The following is a 21,211-nucleotide window of genomic DNA, read 5'->3' on the forward strand; positions in this document are numbered from 1 at the left end:
GATGGTGTTAGCAAAACATAACATTTTGTTTTATATTATGCCAAAAGTGTCCTTCCTAGTTTGCAGTTAAACAAGGATTTGAGGAAAGCATCATAATTTAGGAGTGGTAATATGGAGCACCAGTAAAAAGTAACCATTATATGAAAAATGTTACTGAAAGGCATTTGCATATACTACCTTGTCTTGGTAATATAATGCTGTGTGAAAGATTCAAGAGCATGAGTACTGACCTCATGGCAGATAGTTAGGAATCCGAGCTCAAACCCAAAATTGGCTGTGAGTTCTATGCTAAGGCTATGTCTACATTAGCACTTTTGTCCGCAAACCTATTTTTGATTATAGGTTTGAAAAAATCCCAACAACCTTGGTCACCACAGATTTTACTGATTAAAAGCACCAGTATGGACAGTGCTATGACGGTGGGAGAGTGACTCCTGTAAGCATAGCTTCCGCTGCTTGTTGGGGATGGTTTAGTTATGCTGTGGGTAGGCCATCTCCTGCCACCATAGAACACCTACATAGGAGATCTTACAACAGCACAGTTGCAGGGGTATAGCTTTGTTGCTGTAGTGTAGACACAACCTTAGATTTCAACAACCAGTTATCAAAACTCTTTAAGCACTGCCCTTGCATTTACATGGAATCACAGATAATTCCCATATGTACTCTGTTATCGACTACTGCATAATTTTGTGATCAGTGGTCTCTCTCAAGAATCATAGCAATATTCAAGTGAATCCGAGTCCCAAAGAATCAATTACACTAATTTAGTTGCTCCTTAATTCTCAACAAAGATTATGCTTGCAGCCAATCCTATAATAAACTATATAAAACATATTAAATAGGAAAAAGAAATGTAAAGTGTCCTTTTAAAGGATAAAAGCAGTGAATATACATTAGTGAGGTGAGTTACAATTTTAAGTTTCAAAAGGTAATAGGATTATTTATAATCAGCAGGGGCTGTCTTTTAGGACTAATCCAAGTTAAGCAGATGCAGACCTCTTGCTCATGCCTGGAAGATTCTAGTTAATGGAGTCAAAGAGCATAGATGTAATTGGTTCTTCTTGGTAGGGGTTTTATACCTGCCAGGTGCTTGGAGGTGGATGCTCAGCTGATAGGAAAGCCCGCTTGCATGACTCATTGTCACAGGAAGGAAGGCAGTGCAACAAAAGTCTTTATTCTCTTGAGGATTTGTAGGGAGACTTCAGTTGCAGGGTCCTACTGTAGTCTGGTATCAATGGATTTTTCCTTTTGGGAAAGATATAACACTTTTCTGTTGATGATGAGCTCACTAATTAAGGTCTCTCTACTGTCAGGTGATTTTACAGTCACACAGAGCTTCATAGCACAACCTCTGAAACATTAGCTTATAATATTGGATACAGAAACGAGTGATATTAATGTGCACAACAATTCATAAGCATTCATTGAAGTCTAAACACATTCTTATAATGTAAAAAATAGCTATTAGATTGTAACACTCATGAACAAGCCTGACAAAATACATAGCTAAAATCAGTGTCCAATTGAGACACAGGAACCTTGGTATCAGTGGGCATCTCATCTTCCAGCATCACTTGCAGGTCACCTCTAACCAAGTAGTTAAAGAAAAAAGTTATTTTAGGGTTGTCTTTGTCCCAAAATTTTAAATCTAGTTTTAGCATGTATTTTTCTGGCTTTTGTTTTGTGCATAAATCAGATGGTTGTTGTAAACTCTGAAAATACACATTAATTTAGTGTTTCAGGCAATTTCCTTCAATATTTTGGGCAAGTATCATTTAATTAGGCTATACTTTATAGAATTAACTTTTGAATATCATAGGATCTCATTAGTACAGGTTCCCACTTGAGCTCAATGGCACCCCAGTTCCAACCCACCAGCCTTGATTATTTTTGTTGACCATGTATTTATACATAGAAATAATATAGTAGGTGTTTGAAATCAACTGAAAATAACCTTCCTGAATTCTGAGAGTTGTGGATTGGATACGAAGTATTTGCCCTATGCTTTACTATTTTTTGCAGGTGACACCCTAAACATTTACCCTTGTACTTTATTTGTCATTGTTACATTACATTGCTGCTATTCTATCTGTATTTGTTAATATTTTTACTTTATATTGTATTGTCAGTAATTTAGGTTCTTTTCTTTTACTTGTCTTATCTCATATAAGCAATACTGAGTAAAGTTGCTAACTTTCTCTAATTTCTGGTCTTTATTTGAAAAAGCGAGATTTTGATCTTGTGGCAGCCCTTGACTGGGTGAAACGTACAGGGGAGTTCAGTGTTCTACAGAAATTAGAAGAATATGGAAGTTTTTGTCAGCTTTCTCTAGAAGCTTTCTTTGTTGAATGTAAGTATAATCGTTATGACAGGTATTCTGAACAAATATAATTGAATTAGGCTACCCCTTATTGAATTCACTTTTGAATATCATAGGATCTCATTGTGACGGGTTCCCCCTGGGGTGCCACCTGGAACTGGGGCACCACTGAGCTTGTCTGCCCCACCTGCCTCAGTTCCCTTTACACTGTGCTGCTATGACAGACTCTCAATCCTACCTGCAGTATACACAAAGGTAGGGACATACTCAGCTGTAGTTTCACACAGATGCTGAGATGAGCTCTCTATGGGAAAGTTCAGCTAAGGAATTGCCCAGCACTCAAGTGAGTGTAAACTCAAAATTGTATAATCTTGTGCTGCACATAGAAGTATGCAGTCTAAACTCATTGAAATTCACTCTCTCCATTAATGTGGAGGAAGGTGTACACAGCTTTTTCCACCCCAGTTATAAATTCCACAAACTGGTTTTAGAGAAAATAAAAAGAAGTTTATAAGTGTTTATAAGGTTTGCAAACAGATGAAAACAAATTGCTTAGCAAATAAAAGCAACACACAAACTAAGCTTAAGATACTAACTAAAGAAACTGGTTATAAACGGCAATTTCTCCTCCTAAATGTTGTTTTAGGCACACTGCAGAGATTCTTGAAGGTAAGCTGCTCTTTCTTGCAGCTTAAAACCCTAAGCATATTACTCTAGTCCAGGTCCAGCCTTTCTCTCCAGTTCCATCCTTGTTTCCAGGTGCTTCAAAGAGTCTCTTTGGGCATGGAGGCAGCAAAGAATCATGATGTAACTCCACTTAAATAGCTTTTGTATATGGTGGGAACCCTTTGTTTATCAACTTTAGTTCCCATTCTGATAAAACGCTGATATTCCAAGTTTGAGTCCAACGGGTGACAGTACTCCATTGGCCTCCCACCTTTTTACCCCCAAGATCACTTTTTAAATGTCAGAACAAGCCAAGATCTACCACCCCATCCTTCCCCCAACACCACACCCCTTCCTTGAAGCCCTGTCCTCTCTGTTCTCCTCCTCTCCATCACTTGTTATCCCCAGCTCTTATACACTCTCAGAGTACAGGTACACTTCCGCTTTTTTTTATTCTTCTGTAAGAAGGGGTTTTTCTAACATTTGGCTTGTCTAGACTGGGCCAAATGTCAGAAACCCCCCTTCTTTCAGAAGCCCCTTTATTCCTTGTGGCTTAAAGGAATGAGAGAGAGTATGTTTGCTCTTCTGCTAGAAAAAAGCAGAAGAACAAATGCGTCCCTGGACACAGAAGAGTTTTTCTGGGATACCACTGGAATCGCGGGAAAAACTCCTGCAGACTAGCTGTACCCTCACAGATTTGAAACAGGCCGTGTAGGTTCTGGGGTGAGGATGAGGGATTTGGGTGTGGGAATGGGTGAGAGATGCAAGCTCTGGGAGGGAGTTTGGATGCAGAAGGAGGTGGAGAAGGGGATGCTGGCTCGGGGAGGGGGCTCCAGGCAGGGGATTGTTGGGGTCAGGAGTTTGGGTTGGGGTGTGTCAGGGACTTAGGACAGGGATGTTGGGAGTATGATGGGCTCAGGACACAGATTTGCAGTGTGTGGATGGTGCAGAAGTGTTGTGACAGAAGACTGAGGATGTGTGGGGGGGTGCAGAGTTTGGGGATGAGAGGCTCAGGACGGGGTTCCAGTGTATGATAGGCTCAGATTTAGGGTCTGGGGGAGAGGGGGTGCAGGAGTGTTACGATGCTGAGGCCAGATGGGGGCTTGGCCCTAATTGGGGGTTTGTTGGCCAGGTTTCATTTTTAAATAAAATATTATGTCAAATACAAAGTTTCAGCATTGTCTTTATTTATGAGAAAGTTGGGGAACCTGTTTTGAGTCAGGGGTCACTGACCCACAGAGAAGTCAGTCGGGGCCACACAAGTGAGATGTAAAAAAATGGCTCCCCCAAAACCCTCCCCAAGCCTCATTGATGTGGGAGCAGGGGACATGGTACTGGGGAAGGGTGCTAGTGGGTGTGGGGCAGGGAACAGAGTGCTGGAGCAGGGAACAAGGTGCCAGTGGGTGCTGGGACGGGGTGCCATTGGGGACAGGGTTCTGCGGCAGGGGCCAGCGTGCCGCTGGGGCAGGGGACAGGGTGCTGGGGTGAGGACAAGGTGCCAGTGGGGGCAGAGGACAAGGTTCTGCAGCAGAGGACAGGGTGCCAGAGGGGACAGGGTGTTGGTAGGGACAGGGAGTCCCCCTCCCCTCCCAACTCCTCGCCTCCCCCCCCCCCCCCCACAGAGGAGGAAAGCTCCTGTGTGTGCCTCCTCCTGGGACTCCTTCCGCCCTGCAGAGGAGGGAAGCCCCAGAGCGTGCCTCCTCTGGGGACTTCTACCCCCTGGCATGCAACAGACTTGGGTTGTGGTACCACACCGAGGCTACGTGTACACTGGCCCCTTTTCCGAAAGGGGCATGCTAATTTCACAGGTCGTAATAGGGAAATCCGCGGGGGATTTAAATATCCCCCGCGGCATTTAAATAAAAATGTCTGCCGCTTTTTTCCGGCTTTTAGAAAAGCGGGAAAAGAACGTCTACACTGGCCCCGATCCTCCGGAAAAAAGCCCTTTTCCGGAGGATCTCTTATTCCTACTTTGGATTTCCCTATTATGACCTGTGAAATTAGCATGCCCCTTTCGGAAAAGGGGCCAGTGTAGACGTAGCCGCAGCTGTTTGGGGGAGGGGGAGCAGCCAGCACACTTCCTGAAACCCCAGAAGTGATGTGTAGCAGCCGGACTTCCTTCCACCCCGCAGGAAGCTAGCGCTACCTCCATTGTTGCTGGAGGTAGGTAGTGGGGCTTCTTGGGGGTGCGGGGAATGGGGGGCCCTGAACGCCTCGCGATTGAGTGGTTGAGCCCTCCTGATGGACCAGTCGATCGCAATCGACGGGTTGGTGACCACGGCAGTACTCTATAGGACCACAACAGCCATTATCAGAGGCTGTTTACATAGTCCTTGAGGACACCTCTCTGTGGATGATAAATGTTGTTTGAGACTTATTTTTCTCTCTAATGGCTCTTCTCCCAGCAAGCCATCTAGATCAGGGGTTTTCAAACTTTTTTTTCATGCAGACCACTCAAAAATTGATGAGGGTCTCTTAATCACTTAATGAGCTTTGCAAATGTTGTTTGTACCGTACTAGAGATGTAAAATCCTGTTTAATCAGTGTGGTGCTTACTAGGTAACTGGCTATTCATTCACATCTCTGGTTTTGAGGCTGGGAAGGAAGTCTATCTCTCCTGGCAGCCAAAGCCCTGGAGCTAGGGGATGTCATCCCTTTTTCGGCTGCTGCAGTACTGTACATCACACATTCCTCCTTTTTTCACTGCACTGCCTCCCCCATCTCCTATTTCCCCTACCTCACCCCACCTACCTCTTGTTCCCACCAATGTTACCACACCTCACCTTACCTGTGAGGGTCCAGGCACCTAATTAATTGAGATACATCTGTAAACCACTAATTAGGTGGGCTGCCCCAGTGTGCACCTTTAAAGGGAACTATCCAAGGACCACCTGAATGGAGTTCGTGGACATCTGGTGGTCCACAGACTGCAGTTTGAGAACCTCTGATCTAGACATTGCATTCTGTTTGATGGGTGTTCCCCAGGTGAAAACATACTTCTAATTAATACATAGCCAATATTCCTCACTTCAAATACAGAAATGATACAGGAAATGTTGCTGTTTATGGTGGGATGTGTTCTCGACACTGCCATGATTGGTGAAATTCATGAATACTGGGAACGGGGAAGCAGAGCAGGTGTTTTGTTCCTCCACAGTGAGTTCCCTACAGTTCCTGGCTGCTGTCGTGAGTGCAGGGGAGCCTGACAGCTGCAGCTGCCCCACAACAGGTCCACCTAAGGCCAGGTCTCCCCCAGGCCTGGGGAGACATTAATTATCTTACCCATTACAGATAGCTTCCCCAATTATCACCTCTAATATCATTAGCTCACAGACATTTATCTTCCCTCTTTATCCCCCTTCTGTTCTGAAATTTGATTTATCCTTTTCATATGTGTTCATTCTTTTGATTGTATCCTTTGGTATAAATGGTTGTGACAATTTTCTTCCACAATTTGATCTGAGGAAGTGGGTCTGGCCCACGAAAGCTCATCACCTAATAAACCATCTTGTTAGTCTTTAAAGTGCTACATAGTCCTGTTTTTTGTTTCAGCTACACCAGACTAACACGGCTACATTTCTATCACTAACATACTTCTTTGAGGAGTGTCCCTGTGGGTACTCCACTGTAGGTGTCTTGGCACCCCTGCACTTACAATTGGAACTTTTTAGCAGCAGTATTCCCCTTGGGTGCCGGCGTGCATGCGTGACACCACCCGCACCATAGTGAATGCACTGATGTGTGCGGGCTGTCAGTCATCCGTCCAGTTCCTTCTCAACCACTCCCAGCTTGGTTGGAACACAGCGCTCCTTGTTAAACTTAGTGTAGCATGAAGTAGTAATTAGTGTAGATAGTTCTAGAGATTGTTTTGGTTCACAGTTGGTTCCCCCTACCCTAAGTACAGGGGTAAGTTGATAGTTTAAATATTTTTTGTCCTCGTTCATAGTATTAGGAATAAGGTTATGATGTCAGGCTCACCAGGATTTAAACGGTGCCTGACATGCAGAATGTCCATGCCCATTTCCGATGTCCATGCCCCATGTATTAGGTGCCTGGGCCAGGATTGCTCTCCTATGAGCTGCTACCACTGTGAGAAGTTGTCTTCCAGATCTCTGAAGACAAGGGAGCTTCAGTTTAAGCTCCTCACTATGGAGAAGGTAGAGACACCAGCCTTGGAACCGGCATCGAGCACTTCTCCACCCTGTACGTCTTGGATCGGGGATTATCCGCACCAAGAGGAGCCTGCCAAGAAGACAGCTAAAAGAAATCATTCCTCACCCCCAGTGGAGAGGCCACTGAAAAGACTCAGCACAAGCCTCCCTCTCCCAAGGTAAGGGCTTCTAGGGATGCGCAGGCACTGGGGAAATCAGGTATGGACAAACCCCAAGGGGCAGTGCTGGCAAAGGCTACACACTCTGTGCTCTTGGTACTGAAGATGAATAAGACTGCCCCTGTTTCATTGTTACTGAAAGCATTGACACCTTCTCAGGCAGTGGCTAAGTGATGACCAGAACTCCAATCCAGATGCCAATGAAGTCGGTACCGACTGCAAGTATCAAAGGTTCCCCAGTGCCCATGACATCTAAAACACAGGACAAAGCAGTGCCTCAGTAAATGCAACCCTCTGCACTGACAGTACCGATCTTCCTTCCAGGACCGCTTACCACACATCGGGAGCTAGTGGTCATGTCAGTACCGGGCACGCTATTGTTCGGTACCGATGCCACACCAACACCTGCAAGTTTGGCCACTCCGTTTTCGAGTGATAGTGAGGATGAGGAGGAGATTCCTTGCCTTTCTCACCATGACACTCAACTTCAAAACCAACTTCTCAGCTGTAACAGAAGCAGCACATGGTCCAGACTCAGATGTGGCAGCCCTTTCCATGGCGCTCTCCCATTCTGCTCCCACAACCCTGTCAGGAATGGGACCCCTGGAGCACTATGAAGGCTCAGGCACCACCACCAGTGGTAGTTAGACCGCAGGCAGTGGGATCCAAGATGCCCAAATCCACAAGATCAGAGGTTACACAGGAGGAGATGGATGACCTATATGACACACAAGATGAGGATACACTGCTTCCTCACATCTCATCCTCTTCCCCAAATGAATTGATAATGCCCCCTCCTTTCACAGTGGGCGATGACTTTGTCTTTCCAAGACTTGTACAAGAGAGTGGCTGATTCCCTTGACATATCCCTAGTCAAGGTTCCTGACGCCCAGCACAAGCTGACAGATATACTGCAGGCCTCGCCCTCGGAAAACATTGTACTCAACCCAGCAAAAATTGTGACAATCACCAGCCTCCATCTCCCCGATGTCGAAAAGGGGCAACAGGAAATATTATTTATTTATTATTAAAGACACTTTAACGTGCCCGGGCACTCATTAATGGATCTCAAAGTTACCATGTTGTTTCAGGCCAATTCCACAAGTCGAATACACAGGGAAGCCTTGGAACTTAACTTTATTTACAAGTTTGGGATCCATCACAAAGGTGTGAATAAAGATATTACCTGGCTAGCACACTACCTTCCACATCCTAAGGAATTCAAAAACCAAACAATGAGTATTTAAGAACAATTTGCACCTTCTCTATCCGCTTCATGTAACATGAATACTCTAATTGACTTTTTCCCACTTTTCCCTTCCTCCTTCCTCATCCCCTCTTACTTATTTTGGAACTGGACCTTTAATACTCGATTCATCTGAAGAAGTGGGTTGTGCCCTCAACTTATGATACCATGTACGTGTTTTGTTAGTCTTTAAGGTGCTGCCTGACTGTTTTTTTTTTTTTTTTAAGTTTTTCCAGCCAATATTATATGCCTGCTAAAGGGGCTGAATTCTTATTCATGCATCCTTCCCCAAATTCAGTTGTTGTCAATGCAGCCAATAACAGGGGCAAGCAGACCCAATATAAATATACCCCTTATGATCAGGACTAGAAGAGGCTAGATCTCCTAAGGGGAGAATTTTATTCTTCAGCATCCTCACTCATCAATATAGCAAATTACTCAGCATTCCTAGCCAAATACATGTACCACCATTTTGAAAAAATGAGACCCTTTATTGAAAAGCTGCAGGACAACAACAAAGCTTCATTCAAGTCCAACGTAGACGAGGGTATCCTCATAGTGAAGACAGCACTGCGGGCATCACTCGATACTGCCTACGTTGCTTCAAGGTTCCTGGTCACATCAGTTGTGATGCATCGTGGCTCCTGGCTGCACCTTTTGAGGTTCCCTAGGGAGGTGTAGAACACAATTGAGGACCTCCCCTTTGAGAGTCAGAAGTTGTGTTCTACCACCACAGATGAATCTCTACATTCCCTTAAAGATTCAAAAGCCACATTAAAAACATTGGAGATGTATGTTCTCCAACCAAAGAAGAAATTGAATTACCTCTACATGCTTTGTGGCAGGGTATCATCCTACTCCAGTCAGGGGACTATGACTTTAGATGTTGCTAGAGGCAACAAAAGTGCAGACAAACTAAAGAGCAACATGCCACGTCCCAATCCTTCAATGGCAGACAAACATTTTCTGCAGCTGGTTGAGGGTTTGACATCATTTCCGCCATTCAACCAATACAGATTCTGTTTTCAACTGTTCTACCATGCATGGTCCACCATGACAATGGACATATGGGTTCCAGAGGTCATAGCAAAGGGCCTCAATACCATTCCTCACATTTCCTCCAACCCAACCCCCTTCCCCATCCCTCTTCAGAGACCCCTCTCCCGAGTCCCTGATGCAACAAGAGATAAACAGATTGCTCCAGGTGTGGGAGGTAGAGATCATACCAGCAAATCATTGGGGAAAGGGGTTCTACTCCAGATACTTCCTCATGCCAAAGAAATCGGGAGGATGGAGATCCATATTGGACCTGTGCAGACTGAACAAATTCCATAAAATCAATGATTCACCATGGTAATGCTGTCAATGATAATTGCTGCATGGGCAAAAGGAAACTGGATGTCATCCCTCGACCTGCAGGATGAGTATTTTTGCATAGTAGTACGAGCATCTCCTAGAATGTTCCTGAGGTTCACCCTAAAAGATCAACATTACCAGTACTGAGTCTTGCCCTTTGGCCTGCCTGCGGCACCCAGAGTCTTCTCCAAGATTTTCACCATAGCAGTTGCCCATCTAAGAATCAGGAAGATCGATCTTCCCTTCCTTAGATGATTGCCTTAGTTATAACCTTGAAAGCCCAAAACCAGTTGGGTTCAGGGTATCTGAAGGACTGTCTTCTCCCATATGAACCTGTCCAGAAATTGAGGTCAGTTGGGGAGGCTCTGCACAGTGTTCCCCCCTCCCCCCCCCCAACTTGTGGAGATAAGGTTAAGATCTATGCAGAACAGAGCTCCTCCTAGCTTTTGCTCCCAGGCTGTGGAATTTTCTTTCCCGGGATATCTGCATGACGCCAACATTAGCATTGTTTCGGCGTCAGCCTAAAGTCACCTTTTTTACTCATGCTTTTATTGGTATTTGAGTCTGTGTCCCCCTCTTCTCAAGATGTCTTAGCAGGATTTATGTCCCTCTGTCGTCTTGTATTTTAATTTTTTTATATATTTTTTTATTGTTTTAAAAATGTATGCTGCCTCAAATATTTTAAATGGGGTACAAATATTTTAAATAAATAATAATAAATTGCCTGATAGTGGCTCCAACAGAGCAACAGACCTGGCAATATACCACTGGCACAATCCAACTCTTCACAACACTGGGGCTTCAAAAGTCCCAGCCCACCCCATCAGGAGTTGGACTTCATAGGTGCCACTCTGGACTGCATGCATACACAGGCGCAATTGCCACTGAAAAGGTTCCACGCATTGGCCACACTAGCCAGAACCATTATGATCTCCCAATGTCTGCCAGACAATGCCTACAACTCCTCAGCCATATGTCTGCCACCACATACATAGTTCCCCATGCCAGGCTACACATTTGAAACCTGCAGGTATGGCTATACACATGCTTTTGGTCTCACAATCACCCTTTACACAAGAGGCTGAGTCCTACAAAGATGATCAGGGAATCCCTCACATGGTGGTTCCAGATCAACAATCTCTACTCAGGAGTTTCTTTTCAACAGCCAACTCTGTCTATTCTATAGACTACTTAACTGCAGATGCTGGGCTGGGGGGGCACGCACCTGCAGACACAGCAGGCAGGGAAGATGGTTGCTGACAAACAAACCTACAGATCAGTGTGCTCGAGCTCTGGTCAGTAAGAAGATCTTGCGAACGTTTTCTTCCCTTAATTCAGCTCAACGCAGTGCGAATATACATAGATAACGCTGCTTGCATGTTCTACATAAATTGGCAGCGCAGGGCCAGAGATCATATGACCTTCGCAATGAAGCCACAGCACTGTTGCAGTAGTGCATCCTCCATGAGATCAACATATCAGTGGCATATCTCCCAGGCGAACAGAATGTCGCCATGGACCAACTGCATCGCATATTTTACCAAAACTATGAATGGGAGATACACCTCTCCCAAGCCATACATACCATCCTCTTTGAGTGGGGCTTTGTGGAAATAAACTCATTCATCACATTACACAACATCAAGTGTCCCTGGTATTGCTCTTGGGAGGGCCTGGGCAAGGGCTGCACTGGGGATGCCGTGTTGAACAACTGGTCTCACAAGTTAGTGTACGCATTTCTGCCTCTTCCCCTCCTCGGCAAGATCATACACAAGATAAAACACAACAGGGCCAGGGTAATCATGATAGCACCTGCATGGCCCAGACAGATCTGGTTCCTTTGCTTGTCACAACTGTCAGTTGCTCCTCCGATTCCTCTTCCATGATGGTTGGACAAAGTATATCAGGACCAGGGGCGAGTTCTTCAGCCCGAGGCACACAAGCTCCATCTCATGGCATGGCTCCTTTAGGGTTGAATATATAGGACTCTTCCTGCTCAGAGGAAGTCCAAATGATAATTCTGAAATGTCACAAACAAAGCACAAGAAAGACTTAGCTTTACAAATGGCGACACTTCTCCAAGTGGGTCAAACATAGAGCACTCCAACCTTGATCAACGCAACTGGTGATAGTCTTATAACACCTTATAAAAAGACAGTGTCTCTAATTCATCAATAAAGGTCCACTTGGTGGTTATTTCAAGTGAGCATGATACAGTGGACAGCCAAACTGTATTTTCAGATCAGCCACTAAGAAATGTCTTAAAAGGTCTTAATATCTATCCTCCAGTCAAACTGGTGGAATCTCAACCTTGTCCTGAATGCATTGATCCACCCTCCATTTGAACTGATGGCAACCTTGGCACACCTCTCCATGAAGGTTGCTTTCTTAATAGCAATCATAACATCCAGAAGGGTCAGCAAGTTGGCTACTCTCATGGCTGACTCACCATTTATGATCTTGCACAAGGACAAAGTCATATGAAGAGCATATCCAAAATTCCTATGAAAGATAGTTTCACGCTTCCACATCAATGAACCTATATACTTAGCAATTTTCTACCAAAAGCCTCATCCTGATGCCAGTGCGGGAAGAGTCCATTTGCTGGATGTTAGATGTGCTATTGCTTTTTACCTACATAAAACAAAACAATTTAGGCATTCTCACAGTCTGTTGATTTCAATAGCAGACCGCTCTAAAGGACATGCAGTATCCAGACAGAGGCTTTCAAAATGGATAAAAAGCTACATTAGGGAATGCTATAACATCAACCAAGTGACACTATTCCCTTACTCATGGGCAAACTTTCCTAGAGAGATGGCTGTATCTACGGCCTTCCTCCATGATGTGCCAATCAAGGTCATTTCTGGGGCAGCAACATGGGTTTCCACACACATCTTTACAAGACCTCATGCTATAGACACCTTTGCTTCACAATGTACCACATTTGGAGTGGCAGTCCTTTCAGCAGTCTGCCAATGAGGTCCTAAGCTGCTCCTACCAAAGGCTCAGGGTACTGCTCCATAGTCACCTACAGTGGACACTCCTCAAAGAAGGCCCTCTCTCTTTCCCCTCTGCTCTGGAGCTTTGACATCGCTCCATGGTAGAGAAGGATCTGGAGGGAAGGTTGATGATGCGCATGTGCGTTGACATGTTTGTTACGGTGTGGGTGGTGCTGTGTGTGTGCGCACGCACCCAGGGTACTGCTGCTAAAAAGTTCCAGTTATAAGCGCAAGGGTGCCAAGACACTTAGGGTACATCTAGATTGTGTTGTTCTTTCAAAAGGAGATATGCAAATTTGGTGCTAATTTGCATATCTCCCCATTGCTTTTTTGAAAGTGGTTTTTCCAAAAAAGAAAGCAGTTTAGACATGATTCTTTTGGGGCGTCGGGAAACCCTTTTTCGAAAGAAACCGTCCTCAAAAAATGAGATATGCAGGGTTCTTTCGAAAAAGGGTTTTTTCAAAATAACTGCGGCTAAACTGCTTCCTTTTTTGAAAAAACTGCTTTTGAAAAAGTGATCGGAAGAAGATATGTAAATTAGCGCCAAACTTGCATATCTCCTTTTGAAAGAAGCATGTAGTCTAGATGTACCCCTACAGTGAAGCGCCCATGGGAACACCCATCTCAAAGAACACCAGTTAATGCACAAGGTGAGTAACCTCTTTTTTTCTTGTATACTGAAATGGTCATTCATTTTTTATAAACTCTTCATTTTAAAATAATTACAAACTAGTAAATAATCAGTTCTAAAGTCATAGCCTGCTTACATTTAAATTTACATTCTTTTTCATAGAACTGCTTAGAGGTCTCTGGTATTTACCTGGCTATATTTTTTTTTAATTCCCAAAATCTTGAAATAGTAATGAATTTAAAAATAATTTTGCATTCATTTTGTGTAGATCTTTTAAAGCATATAACAATGATAGAGTGAAAGATTGTTACTGTGTCATGTAAATGAAATACTTAATTGGAACAAAATGTACAGTGAAGTTCTTAACTGCTGTTCAGTCTATTACATGGTTGTGATGGTTAAAATACCTACAACTGTTATACAGGCAGTCCCCGGGTTACGTACAAGATAGGGACTGTAGGTTTGTTCTTAAGTTGAATCTGTATGTAAGTCGGAATTGGCATCCAGATTCAGCCGCTGCTGAAACTGACCAGCGGCTGACTACAGGAAGCCCGAGGCAGAGTTGCTCTGCCCCGGGCTTCCTGGAATCAGCCGCTGATCAGTTTCAACAGGCTGAATCTGGATGCCAGTTCTTACATACAGATTCAACTTAAGAACCCCAGGCGTCCCCAAGTCAACTGCTGCTGAAACTGATCAGAGGCTGATTCCAGGAAGCCCGGGGCAGAGCAACTCTGCCTCCGGCTTCCTGTAGTCAGCGCTGGTCAGTTTCAGCAGCGGCTGACTTGGCGATGCCTGGGGCAGAGCAGCTTGGGTGCTGCTGGGTTGCTCCAGTAGCGCCGCTCCTCGGCGCTACTGGACTAACCCAGCAGCACCCAAGCTGCTCTGCCCCAGGCGTCCTGATTCAGCCACTGCTGAAACTGACCAGCAGTGGCTGAATCAGGACACCCGGGGCAGAGCAGCTGGGGCAGAGCAGCTGGGGTGCTGCCGGGTTGGTCCAGTAGCGCCCAGAGCTGCGCTACGGGACCAACCGGCAGCGCCCTAGCTGCTGTACCACAGGCGTCGGAGCAAAGCCGCGGAGCACGGGGACAGCGGGAGAGCCCAGACGCGCCACGGCTGTCCTGCTGCCCGTGTGCTCCACGGCTTTGCTCCCCGTCTCACTGGTCTGCTGGTCTCCAGCAGACCAGGGAGACGGGGAGCAAAGCCACGGAGCACGCCGGCAGCGGGACAGTTGCGGCGCGTCTGGGCTGTCCGCTGCCTGCGTGCTCCGCAGCTTTGCTCTGCTTTGCTCCCCATCTCCCTGGTCTGCTGGAGACCAGGGAGATGGGGAGCAAAGCCTCTGAGGACGCCGGCAGCGGGACAGCCGCGGCGTGTTTGGGCTGTCCGCTGCCCGCGTGCTCCCCGGCTTTGCTCCCCGTCTCCCTGGTCTGGGGAAACGTGGAGCAAAGCCGCGGACCACGTGGGCAGCGGACAACCCAGACGTGCCACGGCTGTCCCGCTGCCGGCGTCCTCAGAGGCTTTGCTTTCCGTCTCCGTGGTCTGGTTGTCTTCAGCAGACCAGGGAGACGGGCAGCAAACCCCCTTCGTAACTGCGGATACGACATAAGTCGGATCCGTGTAACTCGGGGACTGCCTGTATTACTGTGTTTAGACTTCAATTATATCTGTATCAGCTTCATGAAACTTTGGAATCAATTATTCTGACATATGAGAATGAAAATTTAAATCCTATTATGATGACAGGAAAAAGTTCAGTGGTAACAGAAAATGGCTCCATGGCACTGAGCTATAGGCTTTTTTGAGAACCGGGTAATGGTTTTGGTTTCTAAATTTAAAAGCTCGGGCTCTTCTCTTTTGGCCTGATGATGATGTGACTTAGATTTTTTTACTACTAAGGGAGATCATTTAGTCCTGAATTGAGCAAAAGTATCTGCTGGCTTCAGATATGTGAATAGTACCATGTGCTTTCAGTTAAAAACATCCTCACAGTTGTAAGACCCTGTTGAATTGGGACTTCTGGTTTTTGTGCAACAGTGGAAGCTAAAATAATCAACATTCTGTTGGACATGTTACTTTGTTGTATCTTATTTCTGCTGTTGATGAGGGGGGAAAAACAAAAAGTAGACATAATAGATAGTGATTGTTAAAGGAAGCAGTTCAGTTAATTGTTTGGCTTTCGTTCTTTTTGCTTACCTCACTAATTTCTGCCAACAGATAAACATTATATAACTAAAGTTGCAGTGGAAGACTGCAATTTAGTTGAAGAGTTTGAAGCACAGACTTGTGAAAAGTGTATAAAGGTAGGGAAAAAACAGTAATTTGGATTTAAAAAAACCCATGATTTAGAACAAAATTATAGAAATTTGTGGGGAAACTATTAGTCAAACATAAATAGTCCTCTCATAGTAGTATTTACCAATACTTATTAGGAGTTGAATGCCTTTTAAGATAATTAAACGTGTCCGGATCTATTAGTTATGAGTACATTTCAACTTTTGGTAAACCGATGGACAAGACACTTAAATTCATATTGTTAAAAGCTTTTATAGTTTGCATCATAGTTGGCTTACATTCTGATAGGTTGCATATTTGTTTTTCTTGATCTTTCAGAAAAGTGAATTTATGAAAGAGAGAGGAAATTGTGAGTTTTCCCAAAAAAAGCTGGATTTTGCTATAAGCTCATACACTAAAGCCATAGAATTTTGGTAAGAACTAAGTCAACTAACTGAATTATTATCTTTGTGTGTGTTACGTTCTTATATTTTACACTTGTTCTACTTTGTTGACCACCCATTTAAAAATCAGATGATGTCTAATGGACTTAGCACAGAGTGTTAACTACATTCATATGATCTGTTCCCTTTCTTAGTACTGAAGACACTTGTTGTCTGTGTTATGGACTTTTTAAAAAACTTCACTCGTTACTAATGATTCAGCAACACCCATGCTAACTAATATTGTTGGCAGCATTGGGTAAATGGCCTCTCAGCTTCAGAATCCACTTTAGGTGCTGTCTGTTAAACATGGCCTCATCAGAAAAACAGGATACACTACTGAAAACATCTACTGGAGCTGATAGCTGCCTACAGTAGGGCTCCTAGTGCTGCTAGCACTAGTGGAGCTGACCCAGTAGGAGAGTTTGGCACCAGTAGGATAGTGAGGGGTTGATCTATGTATGTATGTTTATTCATCACTTGATATGTGTATGTTGCTTATTCGTCCCCTGATGTTTCTAAATTAATGGTGCCTGTTAAACTCAGCGGGCTTCCAGGGAGGTGATTTTCATGCAGCAGGGTAGCAAATCCTCCTCCCGAGGAGCTTGGCAGGCAAGGGCTGACTGCTTGTTACCAGGGAGGAGGCTTATTTGAAAAATGGTTTAGTATGAAAATTGTTATTTTAGTGGTAGATGCTTAAACCATATGGTCTAGCACACATTAGTGTTCAGTTTACCCCTTTTATTCTTGTAGGGTAGATGTATGTTTTAGTCATAGAATGCATCCTACTCCTGTAGAAAATAAAACAATGCACTTGTAGCTGAAGGCATTCTGGTAAAGTCTACAACACAAGGCCAGTCTTTCACTTTCAAACAGAAAATTTTGTTAGCTGTCAGTCTCCTGCAAGAAGATTACTAGTTGGCCAGAAGAACCTCCAGAACAGTCAAAATAGAATAAAATATCCTATTTTTGTTAACAAAGGCAACATTAACAAAGTCCTAAGAAATAGTACAAATCACAGATGAAAAATCTGTTTTGCTGTTGTACTGATTTTTGCTTCAAATCCTATGGGTAGTATTGGATAGAGCCAAGAATGGAGAGGAAGTCTACAGTAATTCATTCAAGAGGGCTTGAAGGAGTAGTTGTATTAGTGTATTCAGAAACAAGAATATACTTGTCTAAAATTAATTTCAGCACTAATAAAGTGTGGTATATATTACAATACAGCTGGCCTTTCTGCCCCTCATGCACCTTTCCAGACTGAGAAAGGAAAGATGAGCTAAAAGAAAATCATGGTAAAATACCCTCTCAAAGAATTTGAATTGTTCTTCAGTAAGTTCAGCAGAGCGAAGTCACAATTTTTTGTGGATAATATTTTTCTCCTATTATACCCCCCCTCCTCTCTATTCCTTCCCTGAGTATTTAGCTACCTCAGTAATTCTTAGCTTTGATGAAATGGGTTGGAGGCTGGGGGGACACACCTACAATGGTACTGTCAGAATTGACTGAGTTCTATACCTTTGCTGAGATTACACATCTGAAATCAATGAGACTATTCAGATTAGAAAAATTAAGCAATTTTGTAAGTGTTTGATGGATTGTATCGCAGGCTTGTACACATACACATTGAGTAAATGAAGTGGTTGGAGAAATTTACTGTGAAAAATTAGAATTATTTTCCTTGTTATTAGCTATTTTGTATTGTTAAGAAATAATACGTTAACTAATACCTTTTTAATAATTTCTTTTTAAGTCCTGAAAACCATCTTCTTTATGGTAATCGGGCTCTCTGTTTTCTTCACACTGGACAATACAAGTAAGTTTGTCTTTTGGGGTATCTGAGATCCTGAATTTTTCTGTAATTGCAAACTCTGAATTGACAGTATTCTTGGTAAAGTAGTATTTTAGTACCTTGAAGATATAAAGCTTGGTTTCCTAAAGTCATAATGGCACAATATAAAGGAGACAGGATAAAATTGGTTGTCTTCCAGGAGACTGAAAATAGCTGTAAAAAGTGTGAGCTGTTTTGTCATTCAAGTGCTTTGTTAGGCGTTACATTTAAGTTTAATCTTTAACCTTATATTTTATTGCTGTTTGTCTGAACATAGACGTCCAGCAGATGTATTTATCTTGTGTGGTTGGGTTTCTGTTCATTTGAGAGGACATTCCACAAATAATGTGATTGAGAACTAGAAAGATGTAAGCGTCTTTAGAAAAATGTGTATTTTGATATAATTTGTAGCAAATGCCGACTAAAGCTTGCAGATATTATAGCTCATCTGATCTTTTCCCCGACCGTCTGCCTGTTCGAGTAATTCTATCACATCTCCTGGTATACTTTACCCCCACTGTAATTCCCTCCATTTTCATGGTGGTCAGACTCTTCATATGCTCCCTTGCATTGCACCATAAGCATCCTTTATCCCATCTTAAAAAAACAAACCCCCACTGTTACCCTACTTGCTTCTTCGGTTATTGTTCCTTCTCCCCTTCATTTGTACACCAATTGAATGCATTGTCTACTCTAGCTGTCTGGAGTTCCTCTCCCCTTATGCCATTTTAGATCCTCTTCAGTCAGGCTTGCATTCCTTCCACTGGTATGTCTGTTGACAACATTTCTAATGAACTGTCTTTGGTAAAACTCAGAACCAGTACTCTACCCTCACTGTCTCTTTAACTTTTGATACTGTTGACCATGTTCTTCATTAAATCTTGTTTTCCCTTTACTTTCATCAGGACTGTTCTCTCCAGCCTCTCCTTTAGCATTTAATTAAGAATCCTCTTAATTTCCCTTATGACTTCATGTGGAAATCCCAAAAGACTCTGTCTTTCTAAGTATTCATAGTCCTATATATATGATTTTAGCGATTATTTTTATGCTGCTGATTCAGATTCAGTTCTCCACTCCTGATCTGTTTGCTGTCCAAACTAAAAATCTCATCTTTTCTCTCTTGCATTTCCTTGTGGATGTCTGGTCTTGATTTCTCCCTATACTAGCCTTCTTCCTTTCTACTTTAAGTCACCATAGACTCAATTTCCTTTTTACTCAAGACCATAATTTGGGTGTTATTTTTTATTCATCCCTTTGTCTAGATCGGGGTGGTCAAATAGTGGCCCGTGGGCCAGACCCAGATCACCAGAGTTAGCTTCTGGGGTAACCCCATCACTATATTTACTAGGGATGTTAAAAAGCAGGTAATTGTGTAGCTGTGAAACTGCTGAAAATCTTGGTTACGCGCATCCATTGCTAAATCCTGTATAACTCCTGCGTTTCCTTTCTATCCATAAGCTAAATCTCTCATCCAGATCTTCTTTCATCTGGGAGCTCAATCACTGCAACATTGTTCTTTCTGGCCTTGACAAATCCTGTCTTTAAAATGATGCTTACCACTTTTGATGGATTGTTTTGACCATATCAATCATTCTTTGCATACCTCCATAGTCTCACCCTTTCTCTACTACATCAAAATACTTATTTCAGCTTGAGCATCCTTTTGCATGCTATTGCGATGTTAAACCCTGCATTGAATGCAGACATGTGGGCTCTCTTGATTTCTACACAGCTACCTTATTATCCAGTTTCAGATCTCTCTCTGACATGATGGCTACAGAAAAGTTGATGGTTAGGCAGGTGGTGTCCTGTACTTATTAACTAACCAGTATTGTGTCATGATTGCTTTTTTATTCCTGCTCACTCCCCAGATTTGCTATATACACTTGTTATCTTATACTTACACTTAAATGAGAAATCTTTAAGACAGGAGTTCTTTCTTTGTCTTTGCAGTATCCAACACAATAGGGCCTTGAAATTTAGGTATTATTTCCAGACTAATAAATATTTCCTGTTTTTAAAGGCAAGCTCTTGTTGATGGAAAAAGGGCAACTATTTTGAAGCCTATCTGGCCAAAGGTTAGTTTAATGTTAATTTGGCAACTCTGTTTACAGTAGAAAGAATATTACATTAGGTAGTTTAAATACAAGATCTCAGTGCCTTGATATGAAGGCACCTCCTTTTAGATGCATAGCTTTCTCTTCTCTGAGTAAACCTTTGAAAAGTTAAATAGATTTTTAAAAAATTATTTGATTCTATTTTTGTATGCATGCATCTGTGGGTTAGAGAATATACTGTGCATTTTAAAGACACTTGTGATAATTATGTAGCAACATGCTTTATTTATACATTATAACACGCGCAACAATTTATAAAAAATATGCACAACAGTGAACAAATTTCTGTTTCAAAAATTTAGTCTAGAAAGACCTAAGTATGGACAATTACACAGTTGTTCAAGTGCAAAAGTGGTATTAGGGATTAAGGAAAGGCATCTTTACTTTGATTTGAAACCAACGGTGGGATAATAGACTAGATGCGCCATTAGTGTGCTTTGATGTGAGAAATCTTAGGTACTATTGGCTATTCAGCATTTGTCTAGAACAAACAGTAACTTGTATGTTATTGAATATGTCAGAACGTTTTCTTGTTCAGTCCACTAAAATGCTCTTTTGGATATAGGTTAATATTTTTATGTTTTGAAAGAATCATCACTTTTTAACATTTTAAATTTATGTTCACATTAGGGTCATTATCGCTTCTGTGAGGCTCTCTCGCTGCTGGGAAAACATGAATATGCCCTGGAAGCTAATGAGAGGGCCCAAGAGCTCTGCAAGAATATTCCTGAGCAAGTTAAAGATCTTATTTCGCAAAGCACAAGGTTAAGGAAGGAAATGGAAGAAATTAAAGGTAGCTTTTTCTGTCTTCAAAATATTTTCTTAATACAGTAAGATACCTTAAACTAGGGATGTTAAATTGTATTTAATCAACTAATTGACTAGTTGATGGAATTTCTATTGACTAGTTGATAAGGGAAAACTGGAGAGCCACAGCGGGGTTAGCTCCCGGCCCTGGCAGCTAACATTGCTGCGACTCTGCCTTGTAAATATATTTA

General features: G+C 43.0%; 1 protein-coding gene across 4 annotated transcripts in view; it reads left to right on the plus strand.

Annotated features, from left to right (window-relative positions):
- The window catches only part of TTC3 (tetratricopeptide repeat domain 3), a 158,214-nt gene that overhangs the window by 43,373 nt on the left and 93,630 nt on the right, over nucleotides 1–21,211 (plus strand). For 3 of the 4 annotated variants that reach the window (XM_075911810.1, XM_075911801.1, XM_075911793.1), the window contains exons 7-12: nucleotides 2,230–2,353; nucleotides 15,766–15,851; nucleotides 16,162–16,256; nucleotides 18,019–18,081; nucleotides 20,120–20,174; nucleotides 20,844–21,006. In XM_075911810.1, the coding sequence (XP_075767925.1) occupies nucleotides 2,230–2,353; nucleotides 15,766–15,851; nucleotides 16,162–16,256; nucleotides 18,019–18,081; nucleotides 20,120–20,174; nucleotides 20,844–21,006 (586 nt within the window). Of the gene's footprint in view, nucleotides 1–2,229; nucleotides 2,354–13,245; nucleotides 13,574–15,765; nucleotides 15,852–16,161; nucleotides 16,257–18,018; nucleotides 18,082–20,119; nucleotides 20,175–20,843; nucleotides 21,007–21,211 lie in introns of those variants that run through there. The other variant, XM_075911814.1, reaches the window with a different exon arrangement.

Source organism: Pelodiscus sinensis, chromosome 1 (genome assembly GCF_049634645.1).
Source record: "Pelodiscus sinensis isolate JC-2024 chromosome 1, ASM4963464v1, whole genome shotgun sequence".
NCBI classification, from domain to species: Eukaryota; Metazoa; Chordata; order Testudines; family Trionychidae; genus Pelodiscus; species Pelodiscus sinensis.